At 27.6% G+C, this 18,914-nt stretch overlaps 1 protein-coding gene across 17 annotated transcripts in view; it reads right to left on the reverse strand.

Moving 5' to 3' along the window:
• Positions 1–10,014: 10,014 nt before the first annotated feature.
• The window catches only part of LOC129908502 (gamma-aminobutyric acid receptor subunit beta), a 33,956-nt gene continuing 25,056 nt past the window's right edge, over positions 10,015–18,914 (reverse strand). For 13 of the 17 annotated variants that reach the window (XM_055985037.1, XM_055985034.1, XM_055985032.1 and 10 more), the window contains 3 exons: positions 16,832–17,116; positions 13,718–14,205; positions 10,015–13,646 (listed from right to left, as the gene is read on the reverse strand). In XM_055985037.1, coding sequence (XP_055841012.1) covers positions 13,485–13,646; positions 13,718–14,205; positions 16,832–17,116 — 935 coding nt within the window. In that variant the 3' untranslated portion in view covers positions 10,015–13,484. The remainder of the gene's footprint in view (positions 13,647–13,717; positions 14,206–16,831; positions 17,117–18,914) is intronic. The other 4 variants (XM_055985042.1, XM_055985040.1, XM_055985039.1 and 1 more) reach the window with 2 other exon arrangements.

An 18,914-nucleotide genomic window follows, 5' to 3' on the forward strand; every position in this document is an offset into this window, starting at 1 on the left:
GCCTTTAACTATTGACATATGAACAAAGAAATATTTTGCATAGTTTTTTATTTACATATTAGATAGAGAAATATCGGAAATAATGCCTGAAAAGAATTCGTAGTTCAATTAAGAAAAAAAATCACTCCACGATTGCATTGACATTATTTGTGATCATAAAAAAATCTTTTAAAGCTTTTCAATTTAGTTTTGGATGACCAAAAATTTAATGTTGTCAGCTATTAAGACTACTCTGCTAGTCAAAGTAGCATCAATTTTAAACCAAAAATTAATAAACTAAATCAATACGAAATTCTTGTCACGGATTTCCAATCATATACTTACATCATATTTAAAAAAAAAATGAATTTAACATCAATTCTAGCTATATCACTTTTTTATTTTTGACTGAAAAATTTCCAAAAGGTTCCCGTTAATTAACTTATTTTATGCTTCTATTATTTATATTGAATTAATTTGGATCACCATAAAGTAAGCAACTCTAATATCTACCAAAATTAAGTTTTCTTATACCCTTTAGCCATATCTCATATGTATAGTCTAGAACAGGCTTGTCAAACTCAATGGCATTCACGGGCCAAAATAGCAGGATCTAAATTTCTATGGGCCGCAAAAAAAGAAATCATTAGAATTTGTATTAAACAGATTTATTTTTATAATAGAACAAGAACAATATGTAGTAATATTAATGTTTTCTGTCTGATACTTGGCATCTCTTTTCTGTACCATCCTCTCTACTTTTGATGAAAATTTTTTAGAAGTTATTACTTTTAAAACAGACCCAAGGTGTAGATCTGTTATTCTGGATTGAACAGGTGACTCATTTCGATTCATAAGTGAAAACTGCTGCTCGCATCGATAAGTGCTTCCAAACATACAAATGATTTCATATGCCAATTTTCGAGTGTTCTCAAATCTGCTTGGTAGATACTTGTAAAATTCAGGCATCCCAGCTTCATCGAATTTGGATCTTTAAACGGAGCCACACTGGATTTCGATTAGCTCCATTTGCAAATGATTATGTACTGATTCTATATTTATAAACCCGTCTCAAAAAGAGATTAAAAAAGGATGGATTTTTCGGGAAAAAGTAGCGAATTTTTTTCATTGGTGTTCATTTAAGAAAAAAGTAGCGACTGCAAGTCGACTTTAAATCGAATTTTTGGTTTGGTTGGAAGTCGACTTAAATTTTGTGTACAAATAAACAAATTCAGAGCTTATTCCCGAAAATTCACTTAGGATGAAACAAATCGTATGGAACTTTTTTACTGCTTTCCCATTGGTCAAACTGCACTCCAATACTTAATACAGCAAAAAAAAGCTTGTTTTCAATACAAAAAATGTTTGTTTACCTTTTCACCCATTAAGAACTCATATAAGCTGGAAATTCTCCATTGCGACATAAATCGCAAAAAGTTAAAATCTCTGCAGTGAACATCGTGTTGAAATGGAGAAATGTTCGTGTTCATAAGAGACATTTAAATTTTATTTTTTAAACAAAAATTGAATGCAAAAATTGAAAATGCAAGTTGTACTTAAATTAAGCTTCGGCCGCACAAATATACGATGTGGGTCGCATGCGGCCCGCGGGCCGCAAGTTTGACATGTCTGGTCTAAAAGATGCCTGTGAACCTGTAAGTCTTACTGGAAATATATTTGTCAAATACCTAATTCTACGACAATTAACCACAAAAATTAAATTTAATTCATATACTCACCTTGACTATAATACATTGCATATGTACATTAGGGTGGTCCTTATTTGAGACATGCAGTTGGATAGCCGCCATCCGGTTAGAAATACTGAGAAAAATTTTCCCTAATTTTTTTAGAATTTTATATGACTCCCTTCCTCTCCCGGATTCAAGTGAAATTTTCATGTAAAACGTCATTTCCTTTGTTTTTTTTGGGTAATTTTCTAATTTTATATGGGGGTTTCCAGATTGTATTATTTTTTTTTTTTTCGAATTGATGTCCATCTACCGTGGAATTTCGGCAAAAAGCAATATATGGACCGCCTTAAAGTACCTAAATAGGTACATGTTTTAAACTTCAAGTTATTCCAAACTAAAATCAGTATATACCGTGTAAATTGAGGAGCGTTTTTTTCAAAACTCAACAAATGCATTTTTTGCGAAAATGAGTTATTGGTATCGAAATTTTTGGCATGACCAGGCGCACAAGATGACAATATAAAAATGTTAAAAGAGTGAACAGTTTTAATTTCAAAAAATATTTAAAATCGAGCGTTTTTTTCAAAACTCAACAAAATGGCTCGTTTTTGCAAAACTCCACAAAGTTTGCCTGTGGTTGGAAAGCAATTATTATTATATGGGTTGCTTGGTTTAAATTGTTTATTGGTATATTTATGTACATAATGTTGTAAAAAGTGTACAGCTATTACATGAATAAGTTTTTTCTCAGAACACATTAAATGTTTGTAATTGGGACGAATCTTACCAAATATTGAAATAGCAATCAAGCCTGTCGATTAGCTGGTCAAGAAAGAACAACTCCTCATTTCTACTTTTTTAAAAATTCGGCTTTGTATTCAAATGGGAAAGAAAAACCCTTCTCCTGAAAAATTTGAAAAATGCACTTGTTGAGTTTTGAAAAAACGCTCCTCTTCACAAACGCATCACTGCATAGATGATTTCCGATTATTTCTGTAGCACGTTCATAAACGCAAATAATAGCAACACATACAATTTCAACTGTTCATTATTGCAAAATTGGATAAACCGATGCGCAAATATCAAACAAAAAAGCATCAAGAATTTTCTTGATAAGTTGTTGATGAAAAGGAAAATGAAAAGTATTTAATCAAATTCTAAGTTGTTTATAAATTGATTAATTTGATGAAATTCAGAGAATATTTTACCAGCGCACAAATTCAAATACTAAAATAAACCAGATTAAAATATGAAGGTGAATTTATTGCAGGCAGAAAATCGAAGTCAGTATGGTGGAGGAAAGTTCTGGAGGAGATAAAATGTGTGGCTCCAGATTTTAATTACAAAAAAGAGTTTTTATTAGTATCACGTCTATCATTAAGCAAAAATTGTTTTTAAACGTAAAACTTTTTGTCAATCAGCATCGCATCGTAATCAGCTGAGCAGCGCACATAGGGGTATTTACCAATTTTACGCGGACAAAATTATTTTTCCGGTTTATCTTCATCAACAAGGTAAAAGCTTGTATTGAGTTCTGGAATAAAGTGTTTAAAGTGTTGATTTCGATGAAAACATTTTTCTTCCTAAACCACTTTTTGATCAAACAAAAAAGTGTCAAGAATCGATCCCTATGGTTTGTTAAAACGCTTATAAATGCAGTTCTATTAATGGTATCGCCAAGATAAAGGTCTTAAAATTTAGGAAAAATCATAAGGATTCAGGTTCTGTAATTCAAGAAGTTGAATCTTTAAAAAAAACTTAAAATATGGATGCTGAATGCAAGGTAACCATTTTTCAAAACCTAAAACCTTTAAGAAGGGCAAATGGGTCGAAGTTGCACTTAGTTGCACTTATTTTTTCTAGATTCAATTAGATAAGAGTTTAACCTTTAGAAAACATTAAATTTTATCACACAATAATGTGAAATTGTATAACTTATCTCCTTACCAACACAGAAATTTACTTTTTTTACGATTAATTTATATTAAGATTTAACATATCACTTTTTTATTTATTAAGTAATACAACATTTAGATACAACATCTAGTAGACAGTTTCGTATCTCCTTATCAATATTCCATAAAAACTTCTTTCTAAATCCACTTAAAAAAAAGTACTTACTTAAGCACAGTCGCTAAATTACAAAAAAAAAAATAATTTTATCTTTGGGCTGAAAACTTTGAACTTTTGACCGCTGCTGTTAGTCACCTGAATCAATAATCAATTTTTAAACTATAAGAAAACGCTAAGCAAGTTATCTTCTTTTAGTAGGATGTTGATTTTGTACGTTTGGATCAGTTTAAAATTTCGTGTTTTGTCCGCCTAAATTGACTAAATACCCCTATGTGCAGCGATCAGCATCGCAAAAAAGCAGTGATGCTTAGTCACTACCAAAAACTTTGACGTATAATGTTTAACATTGTACAAACCTCTTGTTGTTTTCTGATTGTTTGGTTAAAAACTAATTAAAACAAAAGATCAATTTCAAATTAGTTTATTTTACTTTTTTTATATTTTTATTTTTTTTTTCACTTTCGTATTTTTTTTTGTATTAAACTTAATTTTATAGTTATTTTTTTCTTAAATTTCTCTTTTTCTAGTTATAATATATTGTAAGTTTTACAATGAAATTAACACAGTCAAAAATTGTGATCATTGATCAATCATTTTACATACGTACTTCTTTTTATATAGTTGTTATACATATTTATATGTATATATATTCTTATTTTTTTTAATTCTCTTTAATAAGAGTTCTTGTTATCGCATGGACCGATAAATATATAGCTAGTTCTTACGAATTTAATTGTTGCATTGTGGTAAAAAAAATCACTGTTTGAAATATTTGTGGGTACCTCTTAAATATAAAATAAAACATTACAAATAAAAAAAAAACTTCATACAATTAAATAAGCATTATAAATATTATAAATCTAAATCCTAATAAACAAAAAGGTATAAGTATTTCATTAAAAAGACATTTCATTGAATGTAGGGCGAGAACGCAAATAAAGTTCTGAATTGAATATTTGATTTTAATTTATAATTCAGTGAGCAGCATATTTTTTGTAAAATTTAAAAAAAAAATAGAATTGAAAAGAGAGAATATGTATTTTTGGAAAATTTATTAAAAATTCATAATTAATGAAACATTTTAATGCAGTTAAAGTTATAGGAACTTTTGCGATATTAATTTCATGGACGGATAAATAATATATTAAAAAGATTTTAGAACTAATTGTATGCATAAAATTTTTTGATATAAATGCACGAGTAGGAAGTGCAGTTAAATAGGGCCAATTGATACACAAAAACTAAAGATTTAAACTGTATTGCAAACAATAAATTCATGTTTAACTTATTAATTTAAGTTTTCGGTTGGATTCTTTGAAAAGAAATAATTAAATATCTGCTCACTTAAGTTTTATTCATACATACATAACAATTTTTGTTTTGTTCTTCTATTCGACAATGTCGCATGATCTTGGCTTAGGTCAGCAGGATCACAACCATAATTGTAATTAAATTACAAAATTAAGCAAACAAAAAAAATTAATGAAGTTCATGTTCCAATTCCAAAAGATTTATCAAATTACATATCAATTAATACTATTTTAATAAAAAGCAAGTTCTTATTCGGATGGCGAAATATAAGTTAAGTAATTAAATTTAAAAAATTGAAAACCGATTGTCAAATATTGAATAATAACGGAATTTCTACTTCTGTTAACGGCCATGCGTGATTAGTTTTTTGTTCTTTTTTTTTATTTTACTGTATGCATTCAAAGTACAGAACGGTTTTAAGGTTTATATTTTTTTATAATATCAGAATTGTTTGTATTTTGTCTTTTTACAATATAAATATTTATATAATATGTGAATTTGTGTCTACATGTGTATGAATATAAAAAAACAACTTATTCTTCATTTTTAAAATCAAGCAACGAAATTGATTCAAGTTTTGTTTCTTTTGTTTTTTTTTTTCATTCTGTTATCATAATATATTTTTTTTTTTGTTTATTTATTATAATTATATAAGTTAATTGTTAGCTATGTTTTACTTACGTGATTATATTTTAGAATTTCATGGTTTCACTTATTTTGTAACTATTTTGTGTTCAAATGTATTTTTATTCAATTATTTTTAAATGTACATTTTTCTAATTTTGAAGAAAGTATTATTTTTTTATGTGTATAATTAAACATGTTATGTGGGGATACATCGAATGTATTCCCTGCGATTTGTATGTCTATGCTTCTAATTTTTTTTTTTATAAACTTAAATAGGCTCCGAAACCGTTGAGCATCCGTTTTATCTTATATTAAATATCATTCATAATAGTTTTATAGTTTAGATCTTTTTCCCGGTACCTAATGTATAAAAATAAAAATTTATTTTTTTTTCGAAAAGTAGGTATAGAATATTATTAAATTTAGAAGTTTGATGTTTAATTTATTCGAGACAAAACTATAGACAAAAGAACTTATTTTAAAAATAAGTCGTAGTGTTTCATAAACCTCGAAGGTTAAAAAACAAAACATAATTCATTAAGATATCCATACGTGTTTTTTTGGAAAAACAGTTTCAAAATTATGTTCTTAAGCATCAGCATCTATGATCTTGCTGTATCCATTAAAAAATAATTTCAAACAGAAATCTTTCCAAAATTTGATATGGTAGAATAGTTTACCGTTCAATTATTCATAATAACTTAGAATTCGAGTTAAAATTTTCATTCACATCAAGGGTAACATTTTTTTATGTAACAAATATTGTTTTTGTTTCTTTTTATTAATTTGTGTTTGTTTATGTCTTTTTCAATACTATATGTTAAATTGTTTACTACTCATTCCTTTTTTGGTTTTAGTTTTTTTTTTGTTTTTTGATCTTAAGAGTGTTTTTTTTTCTTTATATAAATCATAGACTTTTTAAAAAGGGTTTCAAAACTTAATTACAAAAACAATTAAAAAAAAGTATTAAAGTATTGCTTTGTTTTTTTTTTTTTTTATTCCAACGTATTTTTATATTTTTATTTTATTTTTATTTGTATTATTTTCCATCTACAGTGCGACACGTTAAAAGTTCAAAAGTTATTATAATAACCAGGAATCCGAAAGAGTGTTTTCAGTTTTGAAACAATCATTTTTATAACAATTGGGTTTTAGTAATTCTTTGGTTGGCTTAGGGTTTTTTTTTTTTTTTTTTTTTTTTTTTGAAAATATGATATATTTATAAAATGTATCAATATTTTGCACGCAGTCATCATTACTCGTTTTACGGTTATATACACAGTTTGATTTGACTGTAAGACATAAGCATATAGGTTTTAAGAGGGAATAATTGGAGTGTTTTCTCGGAAAATGCAATGAGTTCTACATACGCACACGTTTACACGAGTTATATACACACATTCCAACAAGAATAACAAATAATCCAAACAAATGATGTTATTGTTAAATTAACAAGAAAATGTTTTATCAAGCAATTTGATTTGAATTTAACTGAAGAATCCGAGACAATATAGAAAGCCTAGCTCAATGGAAATGGACAGTTGCAGAGTACTTCTTGTAAATAGTTATTTCACTTTTAACATTATTTATCTGCCATGTGTTGGTTGGCAATCGTCTCATTCATATAAATGGTTATAAAAACAACTTATATCAAGATCTGTATCGATGTTAGTTGCTTCAAGAAACCTCAGATGTTTGAGTGGTTTAATAAGTTTTTATTCAGAAAATAGAGCGGGCGGCCACTGCAGAAACGCTCAACTCATCGAGCTAAAGAAAATTTTAAATGGGAAGTGAAAGAGGGCTATTAGTAGTTACGAAAACCACAGGTCTTCCCGTTCGCATCCTGGCACGATTGGCGTGGTAAAGTGCATTGTGCATCTCATAGAGCTAAAAGACGATATTGGTGTCAAATTAAAGGTGAGATTGTCAGGTATCAAAATTCAGAGGTCTTCTGGGCGAAAGTCTGACAGTTTTGTCCTGCAGCCCGTTTTAAGGTTAGAAGCGATGAAAGTGAGTTTTTTAATAAAGTCTGGTTTTTTGGTATGTTGGTGGATGACTTAAGGAACTTTTTCACTATAAAATAAAAATAAGAGTCATCAGCATTTAAATACAAAACGGTTTTTTGGAAAAAGCTTCATAGATTCTTAAAAATGACCCAAAGTATATGCAAAACTACGAATAATTCGCGAAAAAGTCTCAAATAATACGCTGCGCCCCTTACAACTAACCGAAAAAAAAGGAGAATTTAATTTCAAATTAAAGCTAATAATGTCTTTTTTTGAAAACCAGAGGTCTTCCAAGCGACATCTTGACATTTCACTCCCCAGTCTGCTTGAACGTTTTAAGTGAAAAACGCTCCTAACCTTAAAACAAGCTGCGTGACTTAACTTCCAATTTTTGGCTTGGAAGACCTCTGGTTTTCAAAAAAAGACATTATTAGCTTTAATTTGAAATTAAAGTCGACTTTTAATTCGGTAAGTTGTAAGGGGCGCAGCGTATTATTTGAGACTTTTTCATGAATTATTCGTAGTTTTGCATATAATTTGGGTTATTGTTAATAAACTATCAAGCTTTTTCCAAAACATCGTTTTATATTTAAATGCTAATAACTCTTATTTTTATTTTATAGTGAAAAAACTCCTTAACTCATCCACCAAAATACCAAAAAACAAGACTTTATGAAAAAACTCACTCTTATCGCTTCTAACCTTAAAACGGGCTGCATGACAAAACTGCCAGACTTTCGCCCGGAAGACCTCTGAATTTTGATAGCTGACAATAGCACCTTTAATTTGACATCAATATTGTCTTTTAACTCTATGAGATGCACGATGCACTTTACCACGCCAATCGTGCCAGGATGCGAACGGGAAGACCTGTGGTTTTCGTAACTACTAATAGCCCTCTTTCACTTCCCATTTAAAATTTTCTTTAGCTCGATGAGTTGAGCGTTTCTGCAGTGGCCGCCCGGTCTAAAAGTTAAATTTTTTGTCATAACTACTTTTTGTGCTCTTACTTCAAAGTGACTTATGTCATAGCAAACTGTTCTGTTATAATTATTTCCTTGTTGAACCGAATTTATAATCAATAATAAAAATTAGTTTTAATTTAAGTTTTAGTCTAAAATATATTAGTTATATTTTCAAACTTAAAAAAAAAACATTTTTAAACGAAATTTTGTATGGAATGTGTGTATATATATATACATGTTAATGATTGGATTATTATTATTATGTGTTCTTAATTAAATTTAAGGAGATTGATATTATATTCCATTCAATAATGATAAATGGAGATATTACGTTAAGTTCTTTTTTTCTTTTTAATTATAATAAAATTAAGTAAAAAATGTTTTGCGAAGTCTGTTCCTACAAAAAAATGCTTGATTTATCTATTTTCATAAAAATAATGTTTTGTGTGTTGTTTCTGCACAGAAAATTTTATTGTTTTTGTTTTTCCTGGAAATTATTTATGTACAGAAATATATTAAACTCTATGTTGTTTCAAGGTATAGTGGGTTTTGGACTAAATCAAATAAAGATTGTTACCAATTAACAAAAAAATTGTTTTGTTTATGAGTTAAAAAATATATAGGGCATTTAAAAAAGCTATGCAGAAAATGCTATATAAACATAAACTGGGAATAACAATATTGAATAAGTGCTTTCATTTTTTTTAGAATATAAATTGTTTTTGAGCTGTGATACATAGGAGACAAAAATAAATAAAGCTGATTGAGCTTTATATTATTTTTGTTGTCACACGTTTTATTTTTCTAAAGTTTAGTATGACTAGAAGACAAATGAAGTTGTTGTTCTAAACTTAAAACTGGAAAGTTTATTTTAAGTATTGAGAAGTGATTAAGTTTGATTTTTTTAAAAACTATTCTGTATTTTTTATTTTGTTAATTTGCTCAATACTGCAGACCGAAAAATGCTTGTTTTTAAATACATTTTTTCATGCATATAGTTCATTTTTCACAGTTTTCAATTGGTGTTAAATACTTAACCTGAATAAGAGCATTATAGATCTAATTTGTCTAAATTTTTAGAATAAATAAAATATGTTCTTATCGCATTATTGCGGTTTAGGCAGTTCAAGTAGATTTCACTTTGATATATAGTTTGTATATATACTCGTATATATCACTGCTGTTCAAATAAAAAATATTTATATCCAAATGATGTTGAATAAACTAAACAATATTGAGTACATTTAATTCAAACATGTATGAGTACAATGGAAAAAAGTGCTCCGTTCTTTCACAACCATTAAATGGAAATGAATTAATTGTGTTCTCTTACATAAATGTTTTGTGGGTAAACGTATATTTGTTTTGTTTTGTTTTTTTTTTTTTTTTTATTTTTTTGTTAAATTGAGTGCGCGAAAGATTAATCAACTTTGCATTTTATATGCTTACATATAACCGTTTACATGATCATATAATCTTTTTTTTTTTAAATTTTTTAATCTCAATAATAAATATGTAAATATTTATTACGTTTTGAATACCTCTTTCCCTCTTGAATTTCAACTGTTAATTTTTTTTTTATTATATTATACTATAATATTTTCCCTATTTTTGTTTTTATTTGCAAAATTATTAATATATAACATTTTAGTAAGAATTTTTCAGTATATCTATTTGTACAATCTATAAGTACCTATATACACACTTTTATATAAATATATATTTATGTATGCATATTTAATATTATCTTTATTACTTTAATTTATGTATATCTATACGTTACGTGTATATATTAAATGAGATTAAGAGAAAAGGTGCAAGATGTATAATTAAATAAAAACTGTTCCTATATCTACAAACACTTTCTAAAATGATGTGAGTTAAATGATGCGCGCAGCTGAACTCCTTTTTGAAATCAATTTTTCTGCAACGATTTAAATAGTTTGCAATTGCACTTTTGTAGTTTAATGTGGTGTGTGAAAAAATAAAAGTTCCAAAATTGTGTGTTTTACTCCAGTATTTAAATAGTGTTTCTTTCTTTTGGGGTTGTTTTTTTTTTTTTTTGTTAAAGGTGTGGTTAAAAAAATACAAAAAGATTTTTGTTGTAGAGAATACTGAAAGTATTATATTTTGACTGTTATTTTTTTTATATTTTTTATTTTTTTTTTGATTCTAAATTATTTTTGTTTTTTATGTTTTTTTTTTATATTATTTTAACTTGTAAATCATTTAAATGCTATCTAATTTGCGTGTTGAGTTATTTTCTGTAATTTATTTCCCGATGCTTCCTAAGTAAATATACTATATTTATGTTTTTGGAATTGAACATTGAATAGGTACAAAAAGATATATAATAAAATGCGTTTTTATAAGTTAAAAAAATTCGGCATTACCAAAGGAATTAAAAACATTTTTTGTTTGATTTTTTCTAGCGGTAATACTCTAACAATAAGACTTTATTCGTGTACGTAAAAGCATGTCACCGATTTTATAAAATAATTTTTAAATACAAAATTATACCTACACCTAGGTTAATATAAAAAGTGTGTTTTCAGTGCAAATGAAAAAAAATTTTTTTTAACTAATTAGGTACAGTGCGGTTCACTTGATTAGACGCTCTTCTAATTCTTTTTCACATAATCATTTGTAAGATGGATCAATGACACAAAAGTTTGTTGTCGTGTGACGAGTACCTAATATCGAACGAAGGTTTAATATTAAACGTTGTGAAATCGAGTGCTAACCTGACATGGAACCTTGAAGAAATTTGTCTTTTCGATTGGAAAAAATATACCGCTTGGATGAAACTGATTTCTAAGAGTTTTTATTCTACTGTCATGATATCGAACAAAAAATATTAGTTAGAAGGAATCGTAAAATATGATTTTATTTTATAAGGAATTGGTTAATTGAATTTCAAAGCAAAAAACTTTGAATAAATATTTAGAGGAAATTTAATTTGAAAGGTTAGTCTAAGGATTAAAGGGTTCACAATCTTAAGAAAATTAGTTTATTAATCTCGAATTACCTCCATTAATTTTCAGCTTTCAAAGAGGGAACAATAAGTTGTTATTGTCAGTAAAAAGAAAAAAAGTACGTATACGCCCCAGTGTACACATTGAAAATTCGGATATATCTTCCTTACGATTGGTGGGAGTATATGCACACACACACAAGATAAACAATGTACGTGTTCTTTTAAAAATCAGCAAAAAACAATCATGGAAATAGTAAATTTAGAACGAAAAAGAAGAGAATACTTCCCCAATGTAATCATTTTCGGTTAAATGAACTTATTTTACCAACAATGTTACTGGAAGGTAGTTTTTACCTTAACCGAAGGCCTATTTTTTCGTACTTCTTGGACTGAAAGTAGAAAATTAAACTCAATGCACAAACTGTAAAGAAATAAAGCTTTTGGCGTCATGATCTCATAAATTATCACAAAAAATATTCCATACTGATTTTTTATAACACTCTTCGGCTCAGTCGGACTGGAGCAGAAAATATACATAGTTCCATGCTCAGGTTCTAAAGAAATAAATTAATTTCAAATTTTTGCAAGACTCTTTGAAGAATAGAGTTGTTTAGCACATTCTAAGAAAATCAACAAAGGTAGTGTCTATGCAACTGAACCACAGAGTATTTACATATACCTATTATAAAATGAAATATATAGGTACTAGTCAAATATACTTTACAAGAGAATGTAATGTTTAAAACCTTAGTCATATGTAAATTTATTGATGGCAATGCATACTTAAACAGATCAAAAAAAGAAAAACAAAATCGGCAGCTTTTATAAACATTTTCCGGATAGTTTGGTATCTTATCGTTAACGGCTGACAAATATCATTTTATGGCCCACTTTTACAGTGCTGTGAAATTGGGCTATAAAATTTACTTCAACGCAAATAAAATAAGAATTAAAAAAAGAGTTGAGGTGCTAAGATACATTTTTGTTATTAACAAAATTGTGCAATGCAGTATTTTATTTATTTCATGTTTTTGTTTGTTTGTTTTTTTTTTTTTTTTTTGATCGAGACTTCTCAGAGGTAAATAAATTTGGCAAATAGTATTGGAAGCGCGAATTTTTATTAAACTATTTCTTTTTACTAATAAAAATAGAGAATCGATTTTGCGCTGTCTAAAACAATGTTAAACACTTGCTTTTTCTTCATAAATAGTATTGGTAAACCAATTTAGAATTTTGTTCGTTGGTGCGGGCACTATAATTGTGCATTTTTTTTTTTTATTTAAAAATTTAATTTCATAGCGAGAATTCACTATCTTGTTTGGTTTGTAATATTTTTAATGACTGAACAATTTCATTTAAGGGTTCTGTAACGATCTTGCTTTTAACATTTACCTTTTTATTTAATTTAGGAAGCGTGTTTTAGTGGTTATATCACTCGCAAATTGTCCATACGATTTATATAATAAACATGTATGTAAAATTATTTTTGTACAATAATATTTAAGACTAAATTATATCATTTATTTATAAAACTAAGTTATAATTTTAAACCTAGTTTCTTTCGAGTTGAAGTTGGTGATAACAATTGTTTTAGTTTTTTTTTTTTTTTTGTTCAATTTTTTTTCTTTTTTATTTTGGGCTGGTGAATAATTATGCGCTCAGCATCGGGAACATATTATTCTAAATTATTTTGTTGTTTATTGTGTTGATTTGCGGGTATTATTGTGATGGTAGTGTTTCAGTATTTTCTTTAATATTATGGATATATTTGTGTTTTTTGTTTTTTTTTTTCGAAATCGATATTTTCCTTTATAACTTTGTGTTTTTTTGTTTTAACGAACGAATTAATTTATTATTCTTCTCCCAGTAATACTAAGTCATCAGCGACGACATCACTCACGTGCAAGTATATTATCCAGTACATTAAGTTAAAACAAACAAAACACACAGGAAAGACTATTCTTGAATATTTGTCTATGTCCGAGGGAGTTATTCCTAGGAGTTTATTGATGTCCTTTAAAAATTGAAAAACATTATATTTACATAGGTATATTAATTTATATTTTTTTCTTTGAATGGTGTTACCTTTCCAGGATGAAGTAAGTGAGAGGGGACTGCACTGCCAGCTTCGGCATCTCCACCTCCACCCCCACCTTCAGTACCTCCGCCACCACCACCGCCACCGCCTCCACCACCAGCACTAGCACCACCACGTCCACCGTTGACAGTATTCTCTAGAGTTCCTCCTTTGGAATGAGCCTTAGGATCGTGAACCTTGAATCTCACCTCCTGGAACAAGGGTCCCACTATCGAGCAACCGCGCGTACCAACGTTTTGTTGGATATTGGAAAAGCCAATTGGGCGGTTACTCACTGTTTGTTTTGGTGCATGAGGATGCCCATGGCTGTGACCATGGCCATGCCCATGTCCATGATCCCCACTTGGATTTGGATTGGGCGCTGGTTGTCCCCCTTCAACTTGTAGCTTTTTTTGCTCAGCTATTTTTTGGATCGCCATAAATCTTTGTTTTCGCATTTGAATTCGTTTTGCCATGTAACCGACGGTAGCGTATTCTATATGATTTTAACATATTTTTGATTTGATGGAAGTTAAAACAGTGAAATTAAAAGATGCAAATAAAAATGTTCTGTATTGTTAACATGTTGATTAAACTTGACAAAAAAAAAAAAAAAACAAAAACAAAAAAAAATACGTTTGATTGCGTGGAAAGCAACAGAACATACACATAGTACACAAAAACAGTGTAATATCGCATTTTACTTTTCAATTTGTTTTGTACATTTGATTGATAATTGATAATTTCTAATATTTGCGATTATACACTTATTTTTATTTGTTTTTTTTTTTTTTTTTTAATTTTTTTTTTCTTTTTAAGATTTCGCTTGAGATCAAAATCAAATTTAAAAACATTATATATTTACATCAAAAATAAAATTATGAAGTGCAATAGCAGGTGGTGAGGAATAATTTCCATTCGATTGTGACATTAAAAGAAAAACTATAAAAAAAATTCCAATGGCAGATTTGTTTTTAATTGAAATTATGCTAATAGCAACCGAAAAATTTAGGTTTTTGTCACTATAATACCATTTAAAGAAAATATGTTCGAATGGAAAGTCATTGAACAAGCACTCGCAAAACATAACCGTTGCTTTTTTATAATCGATGGATATGTTTTTAATTCCAAAAGATATACGCACTTAAATTTATGTATGAGAATAAATTGTGTAAAAGACTAAAGTCTATTTATATTTTATGAGTTTTCGGAAGCTATCATTTAAACTACATACCTAATATATTATTGTTTAAATACTCATTACTACTATGAAGTACCTACTGATAGGGAATCAAATCTAAAAACTGTGAATTTAAGAATAGAATCCTCCTGAAACAATATGTTCACTATTAAACTGACTTTATACATTTATTTCTCTAAGAAAGAAAAATTCTAGAATTAAGGGTGATTCAATATAACGAATATTCTTACGTATGGGTAGATTTTGAATGTCTTCGTAGGCAACAGTAACTAAACTTTTTTAAAAAGTAGAGGAAATAAGAATTATAAATATTGAAATCGAAGTCGATATTTCCTAAACGCTTGTTGTTGTATCACCGAATCTAAATGTATCCGTTTTGGAATTTACTTGCTTTTTCAATCAGTGTCATATTGAAATGTTTTGGAAAAAACACTTTTTGTTTTTAAATCTTTGCATTTTTATCTGGAGTGAAGTGGTGTAACATGATTTCTTTTTTATTCAGCAAATGTGTTACATTTGTATTGATGAGGCTTCCTTAGAAATAATACAAATTTCTTCAGCAAACTTTTCAATATTAAACATTAAATTTTTGTTCAGTGTTGATATTTGAGAAATCCTTTTGCGGAAAGCTTTGCGAAAAAACACGGTTAATGTAAAACTAAATTTCTTGTTAAACGCAACGAATTCTTCAGTACCTACCTACCTATCAGTAAGTTTTTAATTTTATTTTCAGTAGGTCTGAATTGTGATTTTAGTGCTGTAATACTAATTAATTTTTACTCTAATAAAAATAATATACCTACCTACGGTAATTAATGTTACTATACACAAACCTTTGAAAAATAAGTTTTGTATTTATTTTTCATACTTGTAACGTCATTTTAAAAATATAAAAATTTCACAGAGTTAGGAGTTAGCTCAATTTCCCTGTAACTATCTTTCATATTTTCTTCTATGGGATTTTGTTTATTTAGGTTCTTTGACTTGGAGATTGAATATCTTTTGCATAGATTTTGTATAAATAACTTAAATTGTAGAATTACGTGAGAAGATTTGACTTATTTGTATTTTTTTTGCGTTGCTATTTATAAGTTTTGTATTAAGCGTAAGGTGGTATAAAGTGCTTTTCATAAAAGGCGTTTTGGACTACTTATATATATGTATATTGTGTTTATAAAAAAGCTCGGAATGCTATTGCATTAACTTTAAGCGCATATCAATGAATTTGCATTAATTTTCTCAAAATGATAATATGTCATTATACGAAAATTAACAATAACATACAAATACGAAAAAAGAGATTTTTTATTTTGTTTTATACGTACGTATACCTATATACACGCACATAATGCACATATATATTGTATATAAATATATATATATATATATATGTATGTATGTCTTTTCAAGGATATATATATATATAATTATATGCTTATCTTTATGCATAGTATATATTTTATATATTGTTAGCAAAATTAACTTCTGTTAAAGAAATTACGTTTTATCAATATAATGCTCTGTGTAGAAAAAAAAATTGCGACATTTAGTTGTGTGTTATTTGTATCATGCGTTTCAGTGCACTATTTAAATTAATATTTACAACACCGCTCGGAATATTGGTTGCGTAACAACTTTTTTATTTTAAAACCCGGTATTGTTTTTTAATTTTTTTTTTACAATTTTTGAAAATTCAATTTATGACCGAATTTGATGGACTTTATATTTTAAAACTTAGCGAAAAAATCATAGAATTTTATTTTTACAGCGAATGAAGTTTGTAGAAAAAAAAGATGCACACACATATAAACGCAAGATACAAATTTTTTGTTTGCTCTTAGTAATGTACTTCGATACAGGATTATTTAACGGGACAGAGAACGAAAAATAGAAAATTTATGTTTTTAATTTAATTGTTTACCCAGAAGACTAGCAAAAACCATAACGAAGCATGTTCCCAGATAAACATCAATAGATTTTACGTATGAAATTTTCGGTAATGCCGCATTGGTTGAAGACATCAACGTTGTCATGGTTAGCACGGTTGTGACACCCAACGCTACACGGGCAGGTGTTGCATTTCGATTGAGCCAAAAGGATACCCACGATATAATAACGATCAATCCGGATGGTATATAAATTTGAATGAGGTAATACCCCATTGATCTTACAAACTGAATCTCACAAGCCAATCGCGAATAGTTTCCTGAAATCGGAAGAAGAAAATCCACCAAAGGCAAAAGTGGAAAAAAGAAAATATTCATTTTATTAAAAAATTGATTTATGCATTGAATAATTAATAATTTATTTAAAATTTATAAGATTAAAATCAAAAAGAATAATTTTACATTTTAAGAATTCCGAATGAGTATATAAGAAAAAGCATTTTTTACAAAACAAAAAATTTAATTGTGATTTGATTGATTGTTATGATAGAACAAATTAAAAATAATAAATACATATATCAATAAAATTATTAAAATAGAAAAAACCAAAAATATAACAAAAAAACGAGAACAAAGGTGATTTTGTATCTTTAAGATTCTTTTTCCAGCTTTGTTTTAACAAAAAAATATATCTCCTTGAAAAGAAAACTGAAAATAAAAAGTTTACCAAATTTAAATATTTAAGTGTTTTCTTTTTTGTGTTTGTATCAATAAGTAGTCATTCATAACCCTTTATTAATGAGCTGAAGTATATATTTTCTAAACAACATGGCTTTTTGAAATGATGGGTTTTAAAAAATTATTTTAAGTTCCGTTTATATATACAGATGAATAAGCTAGGTTTCAGTTTTTTTTAATTGGATTCAAGTAATTCGTTATAAAATGTTAATAAAAGTATAAACCTGACATCTATATTTTCTTACAAAAGATAACATGCTGTGGGAGGGCTTTTGCTGAAATGGCTGATTTTATATATAAATCAAATAAAATATATGGTAGCTAAAGTAAATGGCTGCAATTTAAATAAAAATCTTTTTTTTTTTTTATTGTTAATGAAATGTGATAGTAATTAACGTGTTTTCAAATTGTGGCTATGTCATTAGAACTTCGAAAGCCTTTATAAAAGCTTGGGATATGATTTTTTTTAACTACAGATGCGCGAATATAATTACTTATTATGCTATAGAGCTAACGGATGTTGATTGGTGCTTGAGTTGTATATTATTTAGATTTAAAAAAGAAACTATGGAAACTATATATATATGTATAAACTTGGCATGGCATTAGGTATTTAAAATAATAATTTAAAAAAATCTTAGTTTTTTTTTATGCGAGTAAGTTTGCGAGCTTAACATGCATTGGCTAAGTGTTGATATTATGTATTCAAAACAGTTAAATATGTTCGATTTTATGATGATTTATAAAGTTGTAGGTATGGTATAAATATTATAGTTTATTTTTAAATATGTATATTTAATTTTTACAATTATAAGTTATTTATATTTATTTAAATTATAAATCTTGAGACTTTGAGTATCTTTATTTTGAAATCAAAGATAATGTAAGTTTTTGAATCACTGTTTACCTGGAGTTGTTTTTAGTTTTGCTTGGAAATTTTCAACATGATTTAAATAATGTTGTATAATAATACGACAAAAAACGCTTTTCTGGAACGCTTTGTATTTAGTAATACTCATTTGAGCTAATGGTGAAATAATTTCTGTGTTTCACTTTCTTGTTTGTTGTATTGCTGTAGTAATTAATTTTGTATCTAAATACATACTATCTACAACGGGCGTTCCCAAAATGACGCATTATTGATATGTTACACAGTATGTGTATCAAATTGGAAATTGCGTTTATCATCACTTTGATGAAGTTTATTAAGCCAGAAAATAAATGACCAATATCATATAAATATGACTTAGAAAGAAATTGTAAGATTTTAATACATACTTTTTTAGATGAAATGTATAAATGTAAGTTGACAAGAGGAAACCTTAATTTTGTTTAGCTTTAATTGAAAGAAAACAGTTCTGAATTTCAAAGTTACAATAT

The sequence above is a fragment of the Episyrphus balteatus genome, chromosome 2 (genome assembly GCF_945859705.1).
Source record: "Episyrphus balteatus chromosome 2, idEpiBalt1.1, whole genome shotgun sequence".
NCBI classification, from domain to species: Eukaryota; Metazoa; Arthropoda; class Insecta; order Diptera; family Syrphidae; genus Episyrphus; species Episyrphus balteatus.